Below are 27,150 nucleotides of genomic sequence, written 5' to 3' on the forward strand. Positions count from 1 at the left end.
GTAATAACCGTAGTAGTGGCAGTAGTAGTTTAAATATTGTGCCTTAATTTGTAAATTCAAATGAATTCCGCACGTTCGCAAGTTCCCGATATCGCGAGCGTCGGCGTGCAGGCGCGCCTAATGTTATGTCCGCCAAATGCCCATCGAAGAAGCGACACGCTCGGGAGTATTCGGACCACGCCGGCGTCAACGTCGATGCCCAAACATTTGAAACTCACGCCGACAAACCGAGGCGCTCACATTTGGTGGGCCGCTCCAGTTTCCGCCTCCCTCGCTTCTTGTGCGGCGCGGTCCGGTCGTCCGTCTCGCCGGGACTCGGACCCCGGACGCCGTCTTCCGGCCGGCGCGAGGAGGAAGAGGAGGAGAAGGAGGAAGAGGAAGAGGACGAACGCTCCCCGACGATCCCGTTCTCCGCTTCCCTCCTCTGCGGCTTGGGGAAGCGGGCGTGGGGCGTCCTGCCCGCGTCGCCGTTGCGGAGGGCCGGCGGGGCGCCGGCGGGGCGGCTGCGGACGCCGTCTCGGAAGGGGCCGCCGCTTTCCGTCTGGAAAAGTGCGTTGACGTTAACTCGCAAGTTCCAAGTTTTTACTTTAGTGACATGCAGTCCATGAAGTTTGCGGTGCGTTCTGAAAATATTCACAGAGCCTTCACTTTTTCCACATTTTTCTAATGATACAGCCTTACTCCCAAATGGCAAATTTTTACCATACATTTTTTTTAATTACGTCAATGACATTGATAAATGAACATTCACTGTAATTATTTTAAAGATGACATTTTTAGGGGCAAAGTACAATATCAAAAATTACAATTCTTTTTGTTTTCAATATTAAATGACATAAAATATTGCTTTTGCACTACTAAAATGTAATGTCGTTTTTTACATTATGTTGCAATATTTTGTAGGTGGTGGTATACAATCAACCGATGCCGTTAAAAATATATTAAAACTGACAAATGAAAACATTGCACCAATAAAATTATTCTTGTAAAAATATTAATGAAGCACCTTTAAGAATGAAATAAAAAAACATTATTAAAACTATTACTGAATATTGCTATATTTGTGATATGCAACATAGCGGTTCATTTGTTTGTTGTCCTGAGCTTTTTCTCTTTTTTTATTTTTATTACAGTTGTTACGCTTTATTTGTATGCATTTTTGGTAGAATATTTTCATCTTTTTGTTTTCTCTCAATATGTTATACGCATAAGATTTGAATTCAAATTGTCTGCTGATTGTCTGCCAATTCTTTTATTTGATTTTACAATTAAAATGTTGCACTACTGAAAATCATTGTTAACGTCTCTTATTGCGAAATACAAAAACAAAAAAAGTAATAAAGTCATGATAAATTCAACATTAACATTTGGTACTATTAAAAGAAAAGGTACAAATTAAAAAGGTTATGTGGTTGTAATATTACAAATATTCATGGGATTGAATTCGAAGTTAATTTAAAAAATATATATATATTAGCCAATATTAATTATTTTTTAAAATATTGATTAAAAATAATAGCTTTTGCTTCCCGCGCCGGGTGATGTTCTTATTTATTGCGACAGCACGCAAACATGCGAAGAATGTCGGCTGTTCGGCAACACAAACGACACGCCCGCTTCAAATATGTCATTGAACGCACGCAGAGACGTTGCAACTGCCCGACGTTGCGGACTTTTATCTCCAAAGTCGGGAAATGACACACACACACAAAAGCACAACACAACACACAAGCGGAAGTGAGTCGGAATGTGTGACATTTGAACGATTTAGATAAATGAGCACAAGTTTGGGCGACTGCGCACAAGAGGCGACAATGTGTAAAAATAGAAAGGAAAAAAAAAGATATATCTCATTAGTGGGTCGCGTCTTGTGAGATCCGAAGCGCCGAAGGACGTTTTTATCTTCAAAGCGCTTTGGAGGCCGGGAAACGTTGGAGGCGGGGAAGGCGAAGCGCGCGTGCAGCGCGAGAGCCGTCAAGCGGGCACAGCGGCGGCGGCGGGCCGGCGTGATGACGCAACACAACGCCGGACTGACCCGCTCAACTCTGCTTGGCCCCTCCCTGAGGTCAAAGGTAACAAGCGCAAAGTGACACACACACACACACACACACACGAACGGAGTCGATCACCCAGATGCACGCGTACTGTACATAAGGACACGCGCACAGAACTGACACACGCACACGCTGACAAACGCATACACAGAAACTGACACAAACACGAGCTGACATACGCGCACACGCTAGCGTGCGCACACACCGACTGACGGACACACGCAGGGAAACAAGAACAGGCACACACAAGTTGTCACACGTGCACAAACTGACCAACTGGCATGCACAAACGCACACACAGAAACTGACACGCACATACACACACACTAACATACACATCCATACATATGGACACATAAACAGACACACGCATACACAAAAACTGACACACACGCAAGCTGACATACACACACACTAGCGGGCACACACTGACAAACACGCACCAACTGACACACATAGGGAAACACACAAGAACACACACACAAACTGCTACACACATAGACACACAAGCTGTCACACGTGCACAAACTGGTGACACACATAATTTTGATACACACGCAAGCACACACACACAGACATACGTACACTGACTAACATGCACACAAACTGACATACACACGAGCTTTTACACACACACAAGCTGTCAAACACAGAAACTGACACACACGCACACACAAAACAGACGTGCACAAATGCACAAACACACACAAAGAAATTGACACAAATACACACAGCCATACATATGGACACATATACAGAAACACACACATACGCCCACTAACACACACACGCGGGCACACAATCTCCTAAATCCTAATCTGTTTGAGCGCTTTTTCCATCAAAGCTGACAGCTGGCGCTGTTTTGCAGCGTGACGTGTCGATTATCAAGCGTTTGTACTCACTGTCACATGTTTGCGTTTCCGCGCCGGCTTGCCGTGGATGCTAATGTTGTTAGCCTCGTCCGTCACGGGCTCCGCCGTCGCCGTCGTCGTCGCGTTGTCACCCTGACCACCAAAACAACACACCATTGCACATTTGTTTTTGCACTCGCTGTGTGGAACTTTTGCGGGGATCTGTGTGAAAGGCAACGGCAGAAACATGCCAGATCTTATGTGCAGGATCTCCGCGTGAAAATTCGGTTCTATGTAAAAAGCAAAGGTGGCTGAACGCCTAGGTCTTATATGTTATGGTTCTAGTGTAGAAACTTGACAGGATCTCTGTGTTAAAGAGATGGTGGATATTACAACCCTCTGTTGCGTCCGTGTTCAACTCTCACGCAGGATCTTTGTGTGAAAGAGGCTGTCGATTCGCGGTTGGTAAACTTTGGAGCTCAAGGGTTCCGTGTGATGTTTGCAAACGCAAAGGTTAGAAAATGATGATTTCTTTTCTACAAAGAATGTATTTTTTGCTCAACTATCTATGCCAGCGACGTATAGCGACAGACAGCACAATCGAATGATCTTCCACCAGATGGCCGAAGGTCCAGAATGAACCCGCGTCGTCGATTTTTAGTGACATTTTGCTTTGGCGGTGCGCCGTGAGCTTATTGGCGGGACGCCGCACGAAGGGCCTCCTTCGCAGCGGTGTCGCCGTTTGCACGTGGATGACGTCACGTTTTGTGGGATGACTCAATCCCCCGCCGCCCGGCGAGCTCATCGACACAACAACAACAAACGAGACGGCATTTTGACACTCAGCTTCAACCTCGTTTCGAGGGGGGGTTAACAAACAAACACCAGGAAGCTGTGTCGGAGCCCGTGGGTACTACTACCGCGCCGACCGTGCGCTATTTCTATCGGAGTAGCCGCTGATTAAAGCTGTTGCCAGGCAACAAGGGCTGCACTGTGCAATGGGAACACGGGAGGAAGAGGACACAAGCCTCCCTACCAACCGTCATCCTCCTCTTCCTCTTCAACGCCAGCCAACGCCCTCGTCAAAAAGCTGCCATCGCACGTGACTTTATTGTACAGCATCCGATACAGGAGCTCAGAGAAAGTTCCACAAAGCCAAGCCAAAGCGGGAGGACTTACGCTTTGGACCGTGATGGGGCCTTGCGCCAAGTTTGCTCAAAATCTGCTTCATATTTGTCTTCATCAAATTCCATGTAAATAAAATGCTGACTTTCAAAACGTCCAACAAAGCGATCGGGGCCTATTCTTTCAAGCGCACCCAACCCTTCCACCGATTTGGGTCAAAATGGGCCGTGTATCCCCCCCTGCAATGGCGTGAAAAGCATTTCGACCTTCCAGGACAGGTTGACCTCTGTGATATGAAAACGAGAAAGAAGGTGACATATCTGCTTATTCATCTCGTACGAGTGTCAACAACTTGTGCTTCTTTGGATGTTGTTTGCTCATGACTCAAGCTGGAGTACAGTTTTGCCATTGGCCTCGCTAATCTCCACCAAATTTGCTCATTTCAGAAACTCCAATCAAAAGCGACCCAGAGTGGTAGGACTTATGATTTGGACCACGATGGGCCCTTCCGCCACATTCGGTAAAAATCGGCTCTTGGCATTGCTGATCTCAACCAAATCCCGTGCAAAAAAAATTTTTAAATGCTCATTTTAGTAAAGTTCAACCAAGACAAGCCAAAGTTATAGAACCTACTCTTTGGACCACCAAATTCAGCCAAAATCGGCCTTGTAGTTTTTGCCGTTTAAAAACATTTAGACTGACCAATTCGGGATGAATTGGTCAGTCTGGAGGGAAAAAAATGACGACATCCCCGATGAGTCATCACTCAAAAGAAAGTACACACGTGAATGTGCCAATCTCAACCAAAGTCCACGCACAAAAATGCCAAGTTTAACAAAGCTAACCCAAATTGTTAAGACTTCTCCTTTGGAACACGCTGAACTTCTCTGCCATGTTTGGTGAAAATCTGCTTTATTGTTTTATTCCCCCCTAATGCTGTTAAAAACCTTTAGGACCCCGCCCCCCCCCCCCCCAAAAAAAAAACAACAACACCTGCACATGTTTTCTTACCATTCTGCTTCCCGTCGATTCGGAGCCTTTGAACGCGGCCACGACGGCGTTGGACGGCATGGTGGGAGATGGCAGATAGACAACTCAAAAGAACGAAAAAAATGAAATACAATGTGGGTGGGGGAAACATGAGATGGCCCCTCTTCTCTCCTCTCCTGGAAAACAACATACAAATATATGAAGCATTTATTTTTTTTTTTTTTAAACAGTTCTACAGTAGCCCTTCATAGACCAAACATCATTTGCGTGGCTTATACAGGAGTTACAGGGAGGCTGATAAAGGAGTTGAAGAAGGGCAATATACGTGCCCCTCTTGTTCAGCGGAGTTGGCCAAAAAAAAAGAAGTTTGATCCCCCGCCCCACACACACACACACACACAACCTTTTAGGGTGTTCCGCTGCCCCTGAGTGTGGCCTACACAGGAGTTGTAAGGGGCTTATACAGGAGTCGTGAAGCAGTTTACACAGAAGTTAAAGCGCGGCTGATGCAGGAATTCCCGAGCGGCCTCTTCAGGTGTTGTAGACATTCAAGCATACGTCGCTGTACCTTTAAATGTGGAGCTCAAAATTCCCTGTGCGCTCGAACGTCACGCTTGAGTGCTTTTTAAAGCCAAGAAGAAGAAGAAAAAAAAAGCACAGGTGATGCGTTCACGCCCACCACGTCGGTTTGGATGATGGCGAGAAGGTACCAGAAGGTGTCAATCCTGGGGATAATTGCTTCGAAAATACAATGTATAGTAATGAAGGGTTGGGGGTTGTGGGAAGCAGGGTCGGGGGGGGGGGGGCTCCTTTCCAGGCCCTGCTCGTCAGCGTTTGGCGAGGTTGCATTCGCGGTCCATCTTTTTCCTTGACTGAGGGCAGGCCGATGTGGGCAAAAATCGCGGCCGCCCACCGCCTCAACGTGCTCGTTTTCCGCTTGGCCGCCACGATGCCCCCCGCAAGCCTCCCCCCCCCCCCCCCCCACCTCCCACCTATCAGGCCGTAGACGGATTTAAGGCAATGGAACACGTTACCCGATGTCCCCCCACGTCCAGGCAGGGATGGCCTCCGTTTTTCTTTCCTTTTCTTTTTTTTCTCCGTCCCCCGTCGTGTCGTCCTGCCGGAGCCTTCTTCTCCTCCTCCTCCTTCCTTCCCTCCGTCCTCTCTCTTCTGTCCCCGTCCTCCGCCTCCCCTCGCCGGTCACAGCTCCTCCAGGATGCTCGCTTCCCTCTCGCGCTCGCGCCGCTCTGCTTCTCGCTCGCTGCAGCGGGGCCGGCACGCTGCCTCGGCGGGGACGCGCCGGGTCCTAAAGCCCGCAGGATTACCGGGCACGACGCCGTCTGGAACCGCTGTATTCGGATCTCGGACATGCTTTCGCTTTAAGTGTCATTTATTAAAGTCATTAAAATGAAGTAGCGCTTTAAAACAAGAGTTAATTACGATGGCAAAATGTTTTCACTTAGGAGTATTTGAATTCTATTTATTGTTCGTAAAGATTTCATCTGTAATGGGTTGACGTCATCAGAGTGCAGCAGGAAGCTCGCTCGAAGGTTTTCCCGAAAGTTTTCCGATGAAGAGATTTATCCCGAGGAGACATTTCTTTGGGTTTTGTAACGATTACAGTATTTGACAAACACTATTGCTAAAACAAAAATGTGTACATAAATGTAACATTTTGAAGGTGAAACCCAAATTTCTCTTTTTTCAAAATGAGATTGGCAGATTTATGCAAAATCAGAAATATTATTAACCTTACTCATGTAATTGAGAAATATAAGCTATGTGGAAAGCCCTAGTTAATGTTCTTTTTCTATTATCTAATTTATTTATTTGGGAATGCGTCCCATTTATATTTGTTTGACAAAAGCCCATAGTGTTTCTATGTACTGTATCTCGGGCGAAAAAAACAAAGAATTGAGGTCAAATGTGAGATAAAACGACATTTGTCGCCCCCTGGCGGCCGGCTGCAGGAAAGCAAAGCTCAATGCTGGATACTCGTTGCAAGAAAAAGCACGTGAACCCTTTGGAATGTGCACGAATTGGCGACGAAATGTCACCTTATCGTCATATTCATCCAAAGTCACAAACATTGATTCGTTTTCATAATTTTTATTCAACAAAAAGTATGTGAACCCCTCAGAGTCAGAAGTCAGCCCGATTCATCTGTCAAGATTGGAGCTTTGAGTTTTCTGCTGTTAGGACCTACTGTGAAAGTTCACTTTTTTTTTTTCGTTTTTTTTTTCAAACTTTAACCACCACCACCGATCTTGACAAATTAATCGGACCGTAGGTTGGCTGACTCCTGACTTCAATTAGCACTCGGAGAATTCATAAGCATATATATATATATATATATATATATATATATATATAGAAAAAATAAAAATAAAAAATAAAAAATATATATATATATATATCTATATATATATATATTTTTTTTCTTTCTTGCCACTGTATGATTAAAAAAAAAAAAAAAAAAAAAACATGTATATTCAATTTATTTAAAAAAAAAAAATCACAAAACTTTTCACTTGTCCATGTTGGGAAATATTAAAAATAAAAACATAAAAAATACAAATATGTGACCATTTGCTATTCCTTTCCACTTCGCCATGTTGTAACTGAGCAGCCCGGACGATCTCGTGAGATTTGACGGAATCTCGCGCGACGTCATGAAAATGGCACAAACCACGAGACCACCGCCAAGGAATATTTTAAATCTCTTTTTAATAGCTCACATTTGATTTATTTACAAAAAGACTGGTGGCGTTATTTTATTTCTATTTTTTTTTAAGTTTGTCACGTAAAGTGTTTTCAAAATAAAACAAAATGTAAAGCAGAAGCATAAACACACACGCACACAATAATAAATAACATTTTTGTTTGTTTGTTTTTTTGCACATTGTTTGAAAGAAACAATTAAAAGAACCCTGGCCAGGCATTGTGTGAAGGATGGTGACACACGTAAACGCGAACATTTCGTTTTGGCACAAAACGACCAATGAAGTCCCACAAAAAGGTCCAAAAAGCAACACAGCTGGAAGGAAAACGTCACAAAGTGGAACAACAACAAAAGGAGGAGCTTATTTTGTGGGTTTCTTTTTTTTCTTTTCTTTCCTTTCCTGTTCTTTTTCTTCTTCTTCTTCTTCTTAACACAGTGTATGGCGCTTATAGAAGGTGCCGGACTCTCTAAATCAGGGGTGGGCAAACTTTTGTCCTCATTCTTTTAATTTTCTTTCATTTTTGTTTTTTTTTTAAAGGACAGCTGGGCCAGGACATTTGTAGATGAGGTTAAAACAAACTCATTGATTCGATCAGTTATTATTAATATAATTCTGATCATTGAAATAAAATGATTTTGAGAAAATAAATAAAATGTGTTAAATGTGTGTATAAAATGGCTTACTTTACTATTTTATTAACTATATTAAATCAAATGAATACATTCATATTTAAAAAAAAAAAACAATGGTCATTTTAACTCCTTAATTGAATTGAATTGAATTAGTGGAATGTTCCTCTATTCTTTTGAGGAAAAAGGGTGGGGGAGAAAAGTGATAAAAGAAAGAGAGGAAAAAGAAAAAGTAAAATATGTTTAATTTAATCGAACACATTTTAGGAAAAAAATGTCAGATTACAGGACTGAGGATCATGTCAATTCCAAGTGGACCGACTTAAAGATCAGAGCAGGCCATTTGTGGACCGAGGGTCATACTTTGCCCACCCCTGGCTCTAAATGCTTCGCGGTCCCGCTCACCAAGTTTCCGCTCGACCTCCCCGAAAGGTTTACTCGGAACGAAACATCGCGCTTCTTAGCGCGCTTTCCTTAAGCCGCTTTCGCGCAGCCGTCCGGCAAAATAGCCGCATCGGAACGAGACGCGAACCGCAAACGGTGACGCAGCAGACAAAAAAAAAAAAGCACTTCACCCCGCCCACCCACACACTCACAATTTCAAACAACAATAACAACAACAAAAACAAAATCGACATTTTGACTTTTAAGCGATAGATTTCATGCGGATTTTTTGGCCGTTTTCACGCGCTCCCATTTTGCAGCTCTGCAGTCCCCGAGCGCCGGTTGAACACCCATCGCACTTTTCGCTTCATTCCGTCGCACACGACACAAGGGAGCGGTCCTCGCTGTGTCGTGTTGCGTTGTGCACAGTAGCAGCAGTGTAGCGGGTAACGGGGCCGGCATGTTGCGTGTTACGGGTAGCGGCGGAACACACAAAAAATATGCAAAATTGCCTTTTTGAAAACTCAAATCCAGCTTGAGAACATTTCTGCTTATGCGTCGAATGTCGCGTTCGAGAAAAGGAGGAAATGGAAAATGCGTGTCAATAGAATGGAACGGCGGCACCTCTAAGCGGAACTTCTAGAATGCAGCACGAATGCTAACTTCCTTAGCATGAGATGTCTTTGCAGCGACAGAGAGTAAATTGGGCAATAGTAGCATTCGGCACCAGCGCGTCGGATTGACGCCAAATCCAGCACGCGCGCCAAAATCAATTAGAAGCTACGCTGCGAAACGCACAGGCCGACGGCCATTTTGATTGGCCCTAACACGCCCGCTGGAGTGTTTGAAAATATTCACATCCGGCACCGCCGCGTCCGATTTGCACAGAAGTCCGGCACGGGTGTTCAATACGACACGAATGCAAAAAATCAACAGATAACTGCGAGTATACTTGACCAGTGGTTCGCAAACTGTGGTGCGCACAATATTTTGCAATAAATGATGGCATGTCATTTTTAAAAAGTGCATCACTACATATGGGGACCGTAAAACAAACGTTCTAAACCAATTGCTCCTCCCTCCCTTGGCTTTTTGAGAATAAAGCAAAAAGTCTGGATGGAGAAATTTATCGCAGCTAAAAGTGCGGGTGTGTCAAAATGTGTGGCGTTAAATCACCCGCACTCCCCGTAGATGCGATGAAATGCGTCGGTGTTGAAATGTATGGAAATACCCACACACCGTGCAGGTGCAGCGAAAAGTGTGGGTGTTGAGAACTGTCACTGGGAAAAATGTGGCTATGGAAACACCCCCCCAGCGGTGCGATGAAAAGTGTGGGTGTTGAGAACTGTCACTGGGAAAAATGTGGCTATGGAAACACCCCCCCAGCGGTGCGATGAAAAGTGTGGGTGTTGAAACCTTTCACTGGGGAAAATGTGGGTCTGAAAACACCCACACACCCTGCGGTGCGATGAAAATTGTGGGTGTTAAAAACCTTTCACTGGGAAAGGTGTGACGGCTTAAACACCCACATCCCCTCCGGTAGGACACAAAAAATATGGATACTTCAATTTTCCACTGGCAAAAGTGTGCATGTGACAAAAAGTATGGGTGTTGAAACCTTTTACTTGGAAAAGTGTGGCTGTTGAAACATCCGCACCCCTGTGGGTGTGACGCAAAGTGTGGGTGTTGAAACCTTTCACGGGAAAAAGTGTGGGGACCAGAAACACCCACATCCCCTCAGGTGGGACAAAAAGTCCGGACGCTTCACTTTTTACTGGAAAACGTGCAGGTGTGACAAAACGTGTGGGTGTTGCAAACGTTTATAGAGCAAAGTGTGGGTGTTGAAACACCTGTACCCCGTCAGGTGCGAAAACAATTGTTGGTATTCAAACACCCACATCCGATCAGGTGGGACAAAAACATTGGATGTTGGCATTTTCCACCGAGAAAAGAAGTGTGGGTCTGATAAAAAAAATTAAAATAAATGTGCGGGTGTTGAGAAAGTTTGCGAACCTCTGGCCTCGAGAGATGGGCGCGTTGACTGATTGGCCAAAAGTCGGCCGTCGCGCCTCCAACTGCAACGACGGCGCAAAGTGCTGCCTTAGCAAGCGTACGTGAAACTGTGTTTCGATTACAGCATGCAGTAGTCTAACGTGAGAATGGCGGCGGCGGCGGCGCCGATCGTTCCCAGCTGACGAGGCGTCGCCTCTGGCTTCACTGCTTCTGCACTCGCATGGTGCCTGCACGCACACGCACAGAACAAATCCAAAGACATGAACACAAAAGACGTGCTAATATTAGAAGCAGCAATTGATTCCAAAAAACAAATCCATCCATCAAAAAAAACAACCACTGTTGCTACCAACCAATGCAGAAGGAATGCAATATACAGCGGAACCACTTCCAATCCAACATAATCCATATTACGGATTTTCCTTTCGTGTCATTGGGAAAAGTGTTTTTTGCAAATGAAAAACGGACGCCGACACAGAACGAATCATTGGACGCCTGAGTATCGCGCAAATATTTGGTACTGACGTCGTACTTTCAAGGAATCTCAGTGTAGTAACCGCATGTTCGTCTCGTCGTCATCTCGGGAACCTCGCAGTCATTTGGTAGAAATCGTCTCCCGTCCTCTCAAAGCGATTGCGAGAACCGGAAACGAATCTCCGGAGCCTCAAAGCGATCCGTGTCTTTTCTCATTTCACAGTCACCGCAGTCGTCTTACGGACGTCTCGGTGAAATCGTGGCAATCGCATAGCAAATGCGCTCGCCTCGGAGAGATCGCTGGGTTATTCCATCGTCATCGCAGTAAGATGGTAGTCATCTGTACAATCATCTCATCGCAATTGCGGTAACTGCACACAAATGGCAGTCATCTCTCGTCCCGTTTTACGAAAAAGGCAAAGAAAAAGCAAAATATACCGTACGCCTATTCAGAAAGAAACGTTTGACGTCAGGTTTGGTTGCAGACGGCGTGCGACGTAAGCATCAAACCATTGCATTTTGTCGCTGGCTTACCTCTCTCGCCTCCGTTTCTCACGTCGGTCTCCTCCTCGTCTGGCCCGTCGTCCACTTGAAGAATAAAAGTGTTTTTTTGGTTGGTTTTTTTTTGGGGGGGGGGAGTAGGTTTGCGTTCTTTCCGAAACCGACCGGCGGTTTGCGCGATCTCACCTGAGTGCAGCTCTTTGACCAGCGACGACATCGTGTTGGTGATGGAGTCGGCAGCCACGAGGAGGTCGTTGCGCAGATTCCGAGGTACACCTGACGACCGCGGAACAAACGACCGGGAACGGACACGTTTAAACTTATTAAAACATCCGTCCAATAAATGAATCAGTTATCGGCATTTAATTCCACCAAATATCAGTAATCCATATCGGACGCTCATATGAAAACACATTACAGCAATTTTTGTTGGCTGCTTTTAAGGCGTTGGAACGAATTCAACTCATACGTCAAGGCACTACTTTACACCGTTGTTTTCTTGATTGTTTACGCTACGGGAGTGAGGGGGTGGGGTCGCGGGACCCGGGACGCCCCGGTCGGCATCGTGGACTCACCCTGAGCGAAGGCCTCCAGCGCGTCGCCCCCCACGCCCGCCAGACAGTCCTGGGGCGTGTGCGTGGGGGTGGAGCCGGCCGAGGTGGAGCGTATGGGCATGGGCATGGAGCAGCCGGCCCCGTGGCCGGGCGACGAGTGGGGCGAGCCGCCCGGCTGGGACTGGAGAGCGCAAGCGCACATTAGCTCTTAGTCATCTCATTGTCGTCTCTCAATAAAACCTGGTTTTGGGAGTTTACACAAAATCCCTTTTTTTTTTTTTTTTTTTAAGATTGTACAAACAATTTTAAAGGGGAATAGAAGACATTTTTGGCAAATTCTTTCGAAAATGTCCAACAACATTTTTCATTTTAAAATATGGATTTTAAAATGTAGATATTTTACTACAAAAATGTGTGGGGTTTTTTTGTTTTTTTTTTACGAGGAAAATAACTTTACTAAATTTATTACAGCATTTAAAAAGAAAATGTTTTTAAGATTTAAAAAAGCATATGCAAATGCATATTTACTCTGACAAAAAAAATCTCATTTGTAAAGACTATTTTTAATATTTAAAGAAAATTCACATTTTCAAAAGAAAGAAAAAATAAAGTAATTTTTACAACACGAAAAGACATTTTACGCAATTTACTATAAGCCTTTTCACAAGCACAAAAAAATGACAAGATTTTTTTATTTCTATATTTAAGACTATATTAAGACTTTGTACTGCAATATTATCGCAATGTCCCCAAGTCATAATAATCTTAGTAGTGTCATAGTAAATTCACTCATCTCCTAATAATCTGATTGTAGTATTTGTTTCATCTGGTTTTTGGCTTGTTTACTGTTTCCCCACCCAAATGATTTTGTTTACATTATATTCAAGTGCGATTTCAGGAGTGACTTCCTCACGGAGGATTGCTTGTTTTTTGTGTGTTTTTTCTTCAGGCTCGTGAGTGACTAAAATGGCCTTTTCACCATGACGGCATCACCGAGCAGCCACCGCGCGAGCCGCGAAGTTCCACTCACCACCTGCTTCTGTTCCTCGTCCTGTCGGCCGGCCGGCACGCGGAAGCAAACGAGATCACAGTTAAAAGCCGCGCGCCCAGGAGAAGAACGGCATTTGTGCGCCACGTCGGCAACACGAAAATGCGTTTGAAACCTTGAGAAGCCTCATGAGTCCCTCCAACTGCACCATGAGCTCCCGCCGGCTCTCCTGCAAGGCCGACATGCGCCTCTCCAGCTCGTCCTTCCTGTGTCTGACGCGCAAACGCAACAGAGAATTAGATGCCGATTGAATAAATAGCGCGTCGCTTTTCCCACTTTTTTTGTGCCATATCCACGCATTCATTTTCTATACCACTTATCCTGTCCAGGATTGATTTTTGTATATATATATATATATATTTTTTTGATATTACCTGAGCAGCCTGAGCTCGGTGAGGAGCGTCGGGTTCTGCTGGGCCTTCTCCGGCGTGGGCTGCGACGCCTGCTCGTGCTCCAAACGAAGCCTCTGGATCTCCTGCAGGATCTCCCTGAACGAGACGCGACAGACTTGATTTAACGTTCAGACGTTTTTCCGTTCGACAATTAAATGCGGCTCTTGCGCGTGAACGCTTTCAGAGGGTCCAGAGTTTTTCCCACCTGTTTTTGTTCTCCAGCTCGGCAATCAGCTGCCTCTGCTGCTTGTTGGCGTCAAAGTTGAACGACAAGTCGGAGGGAGGACATTGTTGCTGCCAAGTCAAACAAACAAACACGAAACATTTTGTAGATTCACGCGAGATTCAGATGATCTCGAGTGATTATCCCGGTGTGAGTTGCGTTAAAAGCAATTCCCCGCCACCCCGTGCGCTCGGAAAACAGTTCGGGCCGACAATCGTAAACGTTGAACCTGTTCGTCAAAGCATTTTTTGCTCCCCGCCCATCACGTCAGCAAACAAATCCGTGTGACTTTGTAAAAGGTGTCGGAAGGGGACCGAAGAACAATCCCTCAAGTGACGTACGAAAGCTTGCTTCGTCATCTCTATGATGTACGTCGCTGCCCCCTACAGGACTGAGCGGACAGTACCGACCGACTCCTCATGGTTTTAACGCTCGAACGAGTCGGACGGCTATGTTTAGGGTCGTTGTTTTGTCCAGCCACGTTCTCCAGTTCAAAAGCGAACATCAAAATGTCAATTCTGACCGTGGAGTTTCCCGCCTCGGCCGCCAGACGTGCGGCGTAGCGGGCGATGAGGCGGTGCTCCTCGTCCAGCCGGCTGGGACTCTCCAAGACGCTGCAGGAAAAAGTCCAAGGCTCAATCAAACTCTAGACAGGCGCAATAAATGATGACGTGTCAAAACATATGGCCTGGGGAACAAATCTGGCCCGCCACCTCATTTATCTTCTTTTCCTGCATGTTTCCTGTCCCAAAATTGCAAATTGCTTTCACTTTTGATGACACAGAAATACTGCATGCATTATTTGTTCACAAATATGTATTTTGGAATAATCAATAATTTTATTGACTTCTTAGTTCAAAAGTAGTTATCCGTACATTTCTTGTGGCTCTGTAAAAAGTATGATGAGTCGATTGCATTGTACATTTACAGCGGGCCTCAGAAAAGTTCAAGGGGAGTAGGACGGAGCCTTGCTTCCATATAGCAAAAATGGCCAAAAAAAAGTAATTAACGCCGGCCCCCTAAAAAACTTTATACTGTTCTGTAATTGTCTATAGATGCCACAGGATGGCAGTCAATGCTTTCTTTTGTCTAAATGAAACTCCTCAACTTACTTCAACAGGTCCTTGGCACCAGTGTTGGGGACCCCTTCAGACATGTTTTCACTTGCTTGAGGGAGCAAGTAAATATGAAATATGATATGAAAAGCAAGCAGGCCACCTTTATTGCACAGCAGACGAACATATTCAGCTGCCAAACCGTCCTTCCGGTCCACGCGACTCCACCCAAATGCTATTTCCGCGCCTCTAAAAGACTTGTAAAGCTCGCCGATCTGATTGAGAGAACAAGAGGAGCAGCCTCAAAAGAACACAAACGAATGGCCATTTGGAATATTAGTTGTGAAATGGAATGTATTCGAGGGCTAAAACAATATTCTATATTTAGCAGGCGTTCATTTGGGTCCTCTCATCCAGTACAATAGCTTTGTATTCCAATAATCTCATCCAGATTTCACAGAAAGTAAATGTAAATTAAGATTAAATTATCATCATTACTTCAGTGTATACACTTTTTTTTTTTTTTGGGGGGGGGTGGAGTGATGTGATATTTTTCAAATGGATTTTTTGGTTTAAAATCCTTTACTGTGGAGCGAATCTATACGCTACACGGTAAATTGGGGATTTAGGACCCGGGTTCAATTGGGGATTGAATTGGGGGGATTGAACCCGGGTCCTCGGAACTGTGAGGCAGACGCTCTAACCGCTGGTCCACCGTGCCGCCTTCCCAGTCAATCAAAGAAGCAAATATCCAGCATGCTGGGCGCGGGTGGCCCATTACTATTCTCATCCTTCTGAAATTTGATTTGCGCGTGTGTGGTAGAGGGCTAAATTGTGATTCCCAAAATATGAAATCGGTGGCCAATATCGTCACCGGAAGTCACAATATCGTCACAGTTCGATTTACTGGCGATCTGACTCGAATGCGGCAGCAATGACTCACATGAATTCAATTGGGGCGAAAAAGGAAACCTTAGCGAGTAATTGAGTAACTCCTTTCAACATTTGGCAAGTTGCGAATTTGCTTGGGGATAGAGAGAACGTGAGCGGCAAGTCGCCATTTAAAACACAAGCCACAGTCAGCGTTTTGTGAGATACATTCACGAACAGCAACCTCAGCCTGACGAATAACGCATATCGACAGGAACAAATGCAAGTAAAGAGCAATGTTTAGCTTGATTTTTGGGGATTTTTTTTTACAGTGCTGTAGTTAATAACATCACCACGATTATTTAATTATGGGTTCGCATAACGCTTTGAGCTGACTACATTTCCATGACCTTCGGTATGAGGAACGGTTACAGGGAATCGCCCGTTCACACCACATCCGCGTGGGCTGTCGCTCGCGTCGCTCGAGCAGAACACAAATGCACGTGCTTGTGAAAAGTGTGTGGACAGTGACCGCAAGTGAACAAATGTTTCGGCAACGTAACGCCGCGAAAAAAGAGGATTTACCGTAAAATATGAACCTGACTTACATCCATGTCTCGACACAACTTCATGGAAACAGGCATCGAGAACATTCTAAGCTTCCCACATTCCATCCTGTTCAAATATATATTTTTTTTTAAATTTGTTGTCGATTAAGGAAATGAAGTCATTTGCCCATTCCTAGTATCTCGGCATCGCCACGATAATCGTTCCGCATCGCCCATTGCCTTTGGCATTTCGAGCTCAGCATTCGTACTTTATTTCGAAGGGAGAACGGCAATGCCGAGTTTCGAGCAGGTAATCGCATACTAGCGGGCAAGCGGCCATTATTATCACATAAAAGGCCGAAAAGCCCCGTTATGACGATTTGTCCCGTTCAGCGTTTTGGGGGTTGCAGATAAAAAGATATTTATATCCACTTTGAGGCACTCGTGTGCAGCTTCAGCGTTCGACTTGATTGGCTGCATTGACTTCACCGTGCAAGCGCTCCCAGTAGGAATCCAATTCAAGGAAAACCTGCTCCAAACACGACAGAGCACAATCAGCGTCCAGCTTACCTCCGCCAAGGAGAGAAGACGCCTGCCCGCTTGGCAAGAAAAAAAAAAAACACATCCGAGTCTCGGCTGCGACGCTGATGCCGCCGTGGCTGCGACCGTCTCCACGGAAAACCCGGCGGCGACTCTCTCCCGCACACTCTCTCTTTTTCTCTCTCACCCTCCCCTTTCCCGCCTCCCCCACCAGATCCACCGGTCAAAAAGAAGCTAGGGTTTGTCAGCAAAATCTGCAGAGGAGGCCCCGGTTTGCCTGGGAATGGTGAACAAGATAGACCTATTCCCATTCTTTGGCCCAGGAATGATTCTGCCCCACAGATTCTGCCCAGCAACAACATTGTTCCACCAGATCTAGCAGTACAAAAAAAAAAAAAAAAAGCCTCGGTTTGCCTGACCTGTGTTACTATTGATACTATTATTCCTACTCTTTCATTGGGCTTGATGCCCTGCGAATTCTGCCTAGCAACAAGGGCAACAGCCTTTGACTTGATTTCTGCCAAGCCTCCCTTGTCCTTCTATGCCGTGCGGTGCAGCGGCGCCCTCTGTCAACGAAACACGCATAAGTAAGCACAGCTGGCATGTCTATTTATAGTTTTCAAAATAGGCTTTGAGGCACAAATAATTCTGCCCCACAAAGCGTCACCAGGAACACTTTGTATTCAAAAACCTGCCACGCTGCAAGATTAATACTACTAAATACTAAATGCTTGGCTCCTCGCCTTGATTCATTTACTCGACACTACGTACGTATGATTTGGAACTTAGCGTTTCTTCTAGTACATTTGCTAAAATTTCCCAAAAACTTCTTTTCTGTTGTCAAAAAAGTATTCCATTTTGGAATACGGCTGTAATATAACAGAATGTGGGGAAAAAAAGTCAAGACGCCGTGTGAATACTTTCCGGATGCACTCTACATCATCGCATCGACGTATAAATAGCGATGCCGAGGTGAAGCAGGAGCTAAATGTTCCTGGCGAATAAATAACAAGGCTTTTCCTTGAACTTGCCGCGCAGCAGGGACGTTAACTTCCCCTCGCCGTGCGCGCATTTCACACAGGCAGCCTACAGCGGCCCTGGCGGGGCAAAAAAGAGAAGAATAGAAACATTTGACGCATAACCCCCCCCCACGGCGCCCCTCGTCTCCCACCCTGCAATACCGAGGTCGTCTCGTCTCGAACCATAAAAACCCTCACCGCCAAGTGAATTATGCCCACTGCGTCTAGTCTTCATGATGATTCTGCTGGAGGGCACAGTGAAGGTAAAACGGGTGATGGGCAGTGGTGATTTTGTACCAGCAGGGGGCTCTCTGATGGGGAAAAAAAAAAAGCTTTTTCGAACTGAGTCGATGGACAGAGTTTAATTTTGTAGTCATTTCTGTCTGACTGTCATTGTTTTCGCTATGTAAGGGCAGTGCCCCACCAGATACGCCGCTTGAATAAAGCCCGCGTTTGTCACCCCTGTGTTCTTGCGTCCGTCTTAAGTTTCCCAGGAAAACAGCAAAGTGAACGTGAGCTGGCGGAAAAAAGAATTATGCCCCACCAGATTCGTGAGTCAAAAATAAAGCATGGCCCAAGTTGCCACGTTCATGCGATTTTACCGGTTGCTTTTATTGGGCTCGGTGATTCTACGCAATCTAACTAGCAACAAGGAAGGTTGACGAGACCGGGAAAAAATAATAGATGGTCGTGTGGCATTAAAAAAAAGCCTCGCTTGTGTTACTGCCCGTCTCCCAAGTTGCCGAATTAACAGCCCCATGAAATCTGCCTAGCAACGAGCCAAACGTGAGGAACGTCGAGCAGAATGCGCTGTGTTGGGGGGGGGGGGGGGGAGTCTTTGCTGTGTGTCTTAAGTCCCTCTCTGATATGTAGAGTTGCCAGGGAAATGAAATGCGACTGACGTATGGTATTTCTTTCTCGGGGTTTGGGGCACAAATGATTATGCCCCACAGACTGCCTAGCAACAAACCAGGATGAAGAATCGGATTCCTGATCCCGCTGCATTTAAACCCCTAAAAACAGTTTTTAAAAAAATAGTCATCGAGTGTGAAACATTAAAACGTAGCAATTTTAAGACAAAGTACAGGGAGTTGGCTGTTCTCGGGCTATTTTGAACGCGGTAGCCCAAGGCCGGTAGGCAGCTAGGCGGCTGTGTTTTGAATGTGACGTTTTGGAAACACAGGTCCTCAAAACATTTCAAGGCAAATCCCAGAGAAATGTCGCCGACAAAACATTTTGCGCTTGGCTGTCAGATGCCAGTAGAAATGATTTTGGGAGGCGGAATCAAAGTCAGCGCTCGCTCAGCGCAGAGCTCGGATGGAAACAACAGCAGCGACTGTCCGTGGACAATTCATCGGTTGGCAGTGCTTCAAACTCTCTTTCCTCGAACGTCTCATCGATAAAAGCCCAAGCGGAGGCTCGGCGCCGTTGCCGGGAACGAACTCGTCTGCAGGTCAGATTTCCGGGGACAAACACGAGAACGGCTGTCCACGCGCAAACTCGGGATGTCGTTTTTCTTCAAATGACTTGGGAAGTACAACATTTTAACTGGATTATTTCGAATGTATTGAAGGGAGGGAAAGGAGGAGTCGCAAATGAATTTTAACAAGCAGATGCTAATGTGGCTAATAGCGCGACTAGCTAATAACCAGCACGGAAACGACCATAGAAACTTGGCAACAAGCTAGCAACGGGGAAAAAAAATCATTATAAAGTAAATACTTTCCGCACTTTTAATGACAAAATGTGTTGAGCGTTATATGTGTCTCAAATAAAGTTTCCTAGTTTGCAACGTGTTTTCTGAAGATGCTAATTACATTTTGGGATATATTTCCTTTTTTTCTCCTCTTCCCTAATTGGCCTTTTCCATGAAAACTACCACAAACGCATCTTAGCGTCAAAGGCGTTCCTCTTTTTTTGTATTTTACAAACGGTCCGCGCTTTTTGTTAAAAGAGCCTCGTTATGTCGTTGCAATACACCAGAGGGGTCTGTGAGCTGAAGGGCCAGGATGAGGCAGCCATTTCGCATTCACACAAAAGCAGACAACAAACTCAATGGCGTTATTTCTGAGATATGTATGAATTTGTTCAAGTGTCGGAACTATTGCACGTTCCGATCGTATGCAGACAAGAGTCTGTATACGACGGGTACTTCGGATCATTGATGCACTTGTATCCGCAGAGTTCGAAGGGGGTGTTATGTCATGAAGCTGTTCAAGTCTTTATCGTTGTGCACGTTTGTATCTATCGTCACGCAAGAAGTGCATTTCAGCGGACAACCACCATTTGCTCTTAAATCAGGATTGCCTTTACGATGAACGCTTAAAATTCAAAATCATCGATGACGTTTAGAAAATAGGACTTTGAACGTGCTTGTTTCAGCTGAGAGACCTTTACCCATATCAAAACCAAGGCGACATCAAACAATTGCTGAATTTGATTTTTTGGATTTGTTATGATTATTATGATTATTATTATTATTTTTTTTTTTACAAGCATCTTTACTGTGATTGATCAAATTACATGAAAATGACCCACTTAAGACTTCGTGACTTACACGTTGTGAGGGGCCTCCTGGGGTCTCTCGGCCTGCTCGGGGAAGACGGGATGCGGGGGCTCGCCGATGGGAACGCAGCCCAGCGATTTGCTGATGGCGTGGCTCAGCTTCTTGGCGGGAGACTTCTGCAAAAGACCAGCACCGATAGGACAATGAGGACGGCGGCGTCAGCGCGTCGCCGCGGCAACAAAGCACAGACTATTTGCATAACTAGGTGGAGACGCGGGAACGGCGAAGGAGCACACCTTATCCGCTTGAAAGAAACATACGCCACCCTCAGGCGGTCATCACCTTGACACAAATAAAATCTCCCCCAAGCAATCATCGGCTTAAGACAAATAAACGCCTTCTTCAAAGAATCAACTCAAGACAAACGCCCGCTCCAAACAATCATCCACTTAAGATGAATAAAAGTCACCTTCAAAATGAAGGCCTACCTAAAGCAATCCTCATCTTAAGAAAAACAAACACCTCCCTCAAGCAATCGGCAGCTCAAGACCAGAAAAATGCCTTCCTCAAATAATTAGCTCGTTCAGAAAAATGAACACCTGCTTCAAATAATCAAGTTTACAGAAACCGCTCCCTCCGACAACCATCGACTCAAGACAATAAATGCATCCGTCAATCGTTTTAGAGCAATTCAAGCCTTCTTCAAATCATCAGCGGAACAAAATGGAAAAATGCCTCCCTCGAGCAATCATCAACTCAAGCCGAATAATTGGCTTAATCATCAAATCAATTGAAGACGAGTGAACGGCACTTTCCTCAAGCAAGCCTCACTTTAAGACAAATATTGAAATCAAAACATCCTTAGCTGACAATTCCAAGATCATTTCTAAGAGTGTTCTCCTCATTCTCGGAATATTCCGGAAGTGGCTAAAACCAGTTTGGTGGCTCGTTACCCACCCAGGACGAGTGCTCCTTCATCTGGTGCTGGTTGCTGTGGGGTCCGTTGGCGTGGCCTCTCCAGAAGCAGCTCTGGCACAGCTGGTACCCGTGGCACTGCTGGCAGCGGTAGCGGAAACCCATCATGCTCTCGCTGCGGCAATACGAACACTCCACCGGATGGAAGACTGAAAACAACCCGGCAAAAGGACGCAAATGACGCATTTGGGTTCACACCTAGGACAGGATCTGGTTAAGGTTCTGCTTAGGTTAGGATTCGGTTTGGGTTTTAGGGTTCAGGTCAGGTTTAGGGTTCGGGTTTAGAGTTCAGTTTAAGGTGAGGCTCGGGGCTTCGTGTTTAGGGTGGTTTGAATTTAGGGTTCTGGTCAGTGTTACAGTTCGGTTTAGGGGATTCAAGTTTTGGTTTGGGTCAGGTTTTAGAGTTAGGGTTCGGCTTTATAGTTAGGTTAGGGTTTGGGTTAGGTTTAGAATCAGGTACAGGCAGCAGTGACAGGGAATTTTAGTCATCTGCTGCCTTGTTCTTGAAAGGGCGCAAAACACAAAAAATGTACCATTTTCGACATTAGCGAGTCTGTGCATGAGCGGCAGCCAGACGAGGCATTGAGGCGGAGGGTCCGCCATCAAGATGTCCAAAAACGTGTTCAGCGTGATCTTCTTCTGGATGCAAACACACACACACACACACACACACACACACACACACACACGCAAAACAAGATTTTCCACCATTCATGTGACAATGTGACCTATGAATCAATAAAATGGGACTGGACTAAAGAATAGGCCGCAATGAGGCCCTCCCACCTGCTGGGGGAAGCACGTCCTGAGCGAGTGCTCGGTGTACCCGAAGGAGGGCCCCTCGAAGACGGCCGTGGGAAGCTTGAGCACCTCGCGCAGGAACTGGTCGAACTTGGTGAACACCATCACGCCGCTGGAGTCCGACATCTGAGAGAAAATGTCTGCCGGGTAACAAAAACACACACGCAAACAAGAGTGTCGGTCTGAGCCGCAGAAAGAACAGCAGCGCCCCCGTACGGTAGAAGTGTGCAATGACAGAAGCCACATGGCTTGGGGCTTATGACGGTCATGCAAATGTTTGGGGTTCGAGGAGAAAGAAGGACCAAAGAACCCCTCAAAGTCTTAAGAGCAACTAGCATGTGTACCCCTATATACCATTGGTGTAATGTAATATTTTTTAGAGACAAAAAGTGGTCACGATATGAGAATAAAGTCTTATTCTTTCAAGGTAGTCATAACAAGATATAAAGTCAAAGTTTTACATGTGATTTGTAGAAAAACAACTTGATTAAAATAATAAAATATGCCTTTTGTTCAACAACAACAAAAAATCGGACTTTACTCCTGCAATACACCCTTTGTTCAAAAAAAGCAAACAAGCACTTTATTCATGCAGAAGGCAGTTTTATGTGATGACGTCACGATCAAGGGAACTAAGGTAAGGAGGAGTCATTGGCTCATGACGTTTGTTTCATTGCCATGCCGATCCCCGCATGCAGGTGCGCACTTTCTAAAATGACACATCATTTATTGGAAGTGATTGCGCGAACGCGCAAGTCTCGCGGCTCTCGGAGCCTCGGCGAAGTGTACTTACAGCGCAGCTTGTCCACGATTTTGCCTCCGCACATCGTCGCTAGCATGGCTTTCATGGAGAACACCGTCAACTTCCCGTGGCTCTCGCTGCAAACACAAAGACAAACAAGGATGTGGGAGTACCGTATCACCCAAAAAAAAAAAAAAAAAATGCCATTGACAGGCTAACTAATAGCATATCCACGTTGCGGCGTTATAATGCTTTAAGCAAAGGATATTTGTACACAAACGCTGCAGCAAAACATGTAGACAGACGTCACAATCCTCACAGGCATATGTTCTTTATCCTGTGCAAAAAAACGGCTAATTATCACACATTACTGAATCGCTTCCAGTCGTCGAGTGAATAGTTTCTCTGCATGATTGTACTATTCTGCCACCCGGTGGCCAAGTCACTCGCACCGGAAGGCGGCGCATTGAAATAATCATGATGCACAAACTGTTTCATCTTTTACGTTCCGTTTAATTATGTTATGACTTCATATCTTTATAAAGTACAATATTGTAGAGTGCTAATTAACTAATTAAAAAACATTGCAAACATTTTGTTGTTTTTTTTGTGTGTGTGTGTGGGGGGGGGGGGGGGTGGAGAAAGGCTTGAACGGATTAATGGCATTTCCATCCATTTCATGAGTTGAGGCGGACGGGACAGGATGGGAAGGCTCAGTGCAGGCAGAATGGGACAGGGCAAGGTTGGGTGGCACAGGATGGGACAGGATAGGGCAGGAAATTAGATTTTTGTGAAAAAAATTGGCAATGGTAAAAAGTGGCTTTTGTAAGGCAGCATGTACCTGTCGTAGGTGGCCACCATGAAGTTGAGCAGCAGCCCGATGGACTGCTCCACGTTGATCTGGTGCGTGGTGGGCAGCCGCTTGTTGAGCTGGTAGTAGACGGAGGACAGGATGGTCTCCAGACGCGACACGTTGATCTCGGCGTGGTGCTCCAGCGTGTTGAGGCCGTTGTCCCGGAAGGCCTCGATCATGTTCCACACGTCCACCAGGTGAACTGACGTCAACAAAAACAAAAAACAAAAAAAACTGACAGGTCTCCGATAAATGGTCTTAGCGTTAGCGTGTGGAGCTAATGGCCTCCGGGCTTCTCACGGTTGCATCGTTTCTGCACGAATCGGAGCTTGCACGCCGTTCTGTACGTCGACAGTCTGATCACATCAAAGTTCTGCGCTCCTGTGAAGAAGGAAAAAAAAAAAACACAAAATTTTTTTTTCATACAAATGTAAAGAGAACAGTCCTGTTCTGTTCTGTCCTGTCCTGTTTAGCTACTCAGTGAACAGGGCGAGTCAGGGCTGGGTGGGATGGGTCAGGAGAGAGCAGGACAGGATTAGGATAGGATTGGAACGGGACAGGACGGAGAAGGGACAGGACAGGATGGAATAAGAGAGGACAGGGCTTCATTGAACAGGACGGAACGTGATGGTTCGGGGTGGACTAGGCGGGATGGGTTGAATTCACTGTCATCAAACATAGCCACACTGCTACCAAAAAAAAAAGTCTCCCTGGCGGAGGCAATGCGTTGGTGTCCACTCACTCATCTCCATGAAGAGCTGCCTCTTCTCCACGGCGGCCTTGCCTCGCTTGCCGCCCTCCTCAATCATCCTGCGGCAGCATATTGGAGGAAATCTTAGCGGCGTTTTCAAACGCGCCGTTGCCCGATTTGATAGCATTCGTCATTTCTAAGCTAACCAGCTCGTCGTGACTACCGGCAGCTGCCGCTCATGCTAACAACGAGTCACGCTGTCACAATAAACGAGCGACTCTTATTATCCGATCATTAATTGCTCATCTGAAGCGGGGGGGGGGGGGGGGGGGGTGCTCGTAGGTGGATTCTTTTGAGCTTTTCCGCAAATCCCAGATGGGCTCTTTCCACACTTGTTTTTCCATTCGTTAAGCTAACGTGTTAGCGCCGGCTAGCGCTTGATGAACAACAAAAAAGTATTTGTACCTGTCGGTGGTTCAACGTCAGGCAAATTGAAACTTTTGCAACTTTGAGTCTGCAAAGAAAAGACACATGTTTAAATGTTCATGTGATGAGAACCAGGACAGACAAAAAAAAAAAAAAGAATCATTGCATTGCAATATTGTCATGAAATAATTACCGTTCCTTTAATTATATTTATTGGTCAATTATAAAACATATGAATTGTAAGCAGAATGTATCTATTTTGTATTATTAAATATACTATTGTATTATAACATCCATACAGTTTAGTTATTAGATGCATACAAAATAAATGAATGCCATTCATTATATATATTAATTTCGATTTTGGATGGAAGCGAAATATAGATTTTTCTAATTTAAGGAAATTATATAAAATATACAATGCAGTTTGATCATATTAAAACTAAATGCACATATTTTAAATCTCAATACACTTGCTTCATCACTAATCTCAATAATCTTTTTTTCTTTAAAGGTATTCATTTTATAAACAATGCTGCTTCTATGTTAATATAAAATTTAAATTAATTTTAATTGCATCTGTAAAATTGAAAAACATAAATGTTTTCCATTATACTGATTATTTTAAAATAGATTTCACATCTGTCTTGTTACGAATATAAAAGATCACATAAATATTGAAGATATTTTATAAGGATAAGCAGTATAGAAAATACATGGATGGAAAAATGGAAAAAAAAAACGGTTGATTATACTAAAATGAAAGGTATATTAATTCTAATTATAAAGAAAATCCAAGTAAAAATACAGTAAAAAAAAACTACTACTTGTACTCATTATTATGAATAATTATAACATGGCATTTATTAAATGATACTCAGGAAGAAAAAAACTAAACTAAGCAAGCAAGACCAGAAGACTGATGTCGTATTAAATAGTAATTAATACGACATCGATATATGTGCAATTAGTACAATATTAAGGGTACATGGATGAGTTATCATACACCCAATATGTATGAATGGCGTTCATATGCGTAATAGTTCCATTGAAAATGGGCAAAATGGTACATACACATCAAATTGACTGCTACTGCATGTACTGTATGATTGCATTGTGTTTATCTCAGTGGAGAGTACAGTTACGAAATTGAAGAGTGAACGCCGGGAGAAAAGATCCCAAAACTAAAACGCTGATATATGTTGCGAAAAACGGACGACATGGGAAAAGGCCACTCGTGTGTTGCGTTCGAACGCATCTTCAATCTCGCTGACAGAAGAAACGACGGCGAGGAGGCCAGTGACATCATTGCTGCTGCTTCAAGGCGCATTCACGTACAAACCGCACCTTCGGCATCCGCTTGGCGGAGCAGCTCTGCGGTATCGCACCACAATCATCCGTGACGCACACACGAACGCCCCGCATCTCCACTCGTGACACCGCGAGAAGCAAAATCATCTCGAATAAACGGTTTTCCTCTCACCGACCGCCGTCGAAGCCCCACCGAGGAAGCTGGCCTCCACTCCCGCAGTTAGAGCACCCTCAGCATCCTCCGCTGCATCAGCACCAGGATGGATGTACCCCCCAAAATAAAATAAAATAAAACAACAAAAACAAAAAAACAAAAAAAAGATCGAGCCACTCCAGTCGTCTTACAGCAGCCTGCGCGACAACAACCCGAAGAAGCGTCTGCGGACGTCCATCGTCGTCATCGGCATGGTGGTTGCTGTCGTGGCGGTTCTCTTCGGTGGCCCCGGGAGCACTGCGGCGGTGGTGGCCGCGCACACGGACGCGCCGCTCGGCGTAGCCAGCGAGCCAGGCGGCGGTGGCGCTGGAGGAGATGCCATGCGCCGTCAGCTGCTCCTCTGCACGCATGCGCAGACGACGCGCGCCGACGACTGGATGAGCACTTAGCAGCAGGAGCTGGAGGACCAAAAGTGCCGCAGTTAACTTCAATTTAAATGCAATCCATTGTATGCTTGACATTACTTATTTAAATATACTAAGGGGGGAAAAAAAGAAGAACTTTCAGTTGCGCATGATTCAAATGCAGTAAACTGATGTCATTTTCCCTTTTCCCTCAAATTCAATATTTACCACATTTTAATCGCGCAGCCGACGGATGCAACCGATGATGGCCATGATTTCAATGTGTATGTATTA

The 27,150-nt window shown here is 45.1% G+C and overlaps 2 protein-coding genes across 9 annotated transcripts in view; both read right to left on the bottom strand.

Moving 5' to 3' along the window:
- The window catches only part of dnmt3ab (DNA (cytosine-5-)-methyltransferase 3 alpha b), a 32,731-nt gene extending 26,484 nt beyond the window's left edge, over positions 1-6,247 (bottom strand). For 4 of the 5 annotated variants that reach the window (XM_061695714.1, XM_061695713.1, XM_061695712.1 and 1 more), the window contains exons 1-2: positions 2,957-3,042; positions 241-2,060 (exon numbers count right to left, since the gene is read on the bottom strand). In XM_061695714.1, coding sequence (XP_061551698.1) covers positions 241-709 — 469 coding nt within the window. In that variant the 5' untranslated portion in view covers positions 710-2,060; positions 2,957-3,042. Of the gene's footprint in view, positions 1-240; positions 2,061-2,956; positions 3,059-5,041; positions 5,197-6,054 lie in introns of those variants that run through there. The other variant, XM_061695711.1, reaches the window with a different exon arrangement.
- A 4,632-nt stretch (positions 6,248-10,879) lies between these two features.
- On the bottom strand, positions 10,880-26,890 carry dtnbb (dystrobrevin, beta b). 4 transcript variants are annotated; one of them, XR_009769772.1, is made up of 20 exons: positions 26,471-26,890; positions 25,027-25,075; positions 24,613-24,680; positions 24,171-24,251; positions 23,859-24,072; positions 23,069-23,154; positions 22,261-22,415; positions 22,008-22,113; positions 21,457-21,623; positions 20,551-20,675; positions 14,485-14,575; positions 13,944-14,032; positions 13,721-13,834; positions 13,462-13,558; positions 13,329-13,349; positions 12,320-12,479; positions 11,931-12,020; positions 11,778-11,831; positions 11,302-11,614; positions 10,919-10,996 (listed from the first exon to the last, which is right to left on the bottom strand). XR_009769772.1 is itself a non-coding variant. In XM_061695717.1 (19 exons), the coding sequence occupies exons 3-19, from the start codon at positions 24,677-24,679 to the stop codon at positions 10,971-10,973; spliced, it is 1,740 nt and encodes a 579-aa protein (XP_061551701.1). In that variant the 5' UTR covers position 24,680; positions 25,027-25,075; positions 26,471-26,890; the 3' UTR covers positions 10,880-10,970. The 4 variants fall into 4 exon arrangements, 3 of the variants coding, with proteins under 3 accessions (XP_061551701.1, XP_061551702.1, XP_061551700.1); XM_061695717.1 differs by lacking the exon at positions 11,302-11,614 and having other exon boundaries at positions 10,880-10,996; positions 22,008-22,110; XM_061695718.1 differs by lacking the exon at positions 11,302-11,614 and having other exon boundaries at positions 10,880-10,996; positions 20,551-20,672.
- Between the last annotated feature and the right edge of the window lie 260 nt (positions 26,891-27,150).

The sequence above is a fragment of the Phycodurus eques genome, chromosome 14 (assembly GCF_024500275.1).
Source record: "Phycodurus eques isolate BA_2022a chromosome 14, UOR_Pequ_1.1, whole genome shotgun sequence".
In the NCBI taxonomy this organism is placed as follows: Eukaryota; Metazoa; Chordata; class Actinopteri; order Syngnathiformes; family Syngnathidae; genus Phycodurus; species Phycodurus eques.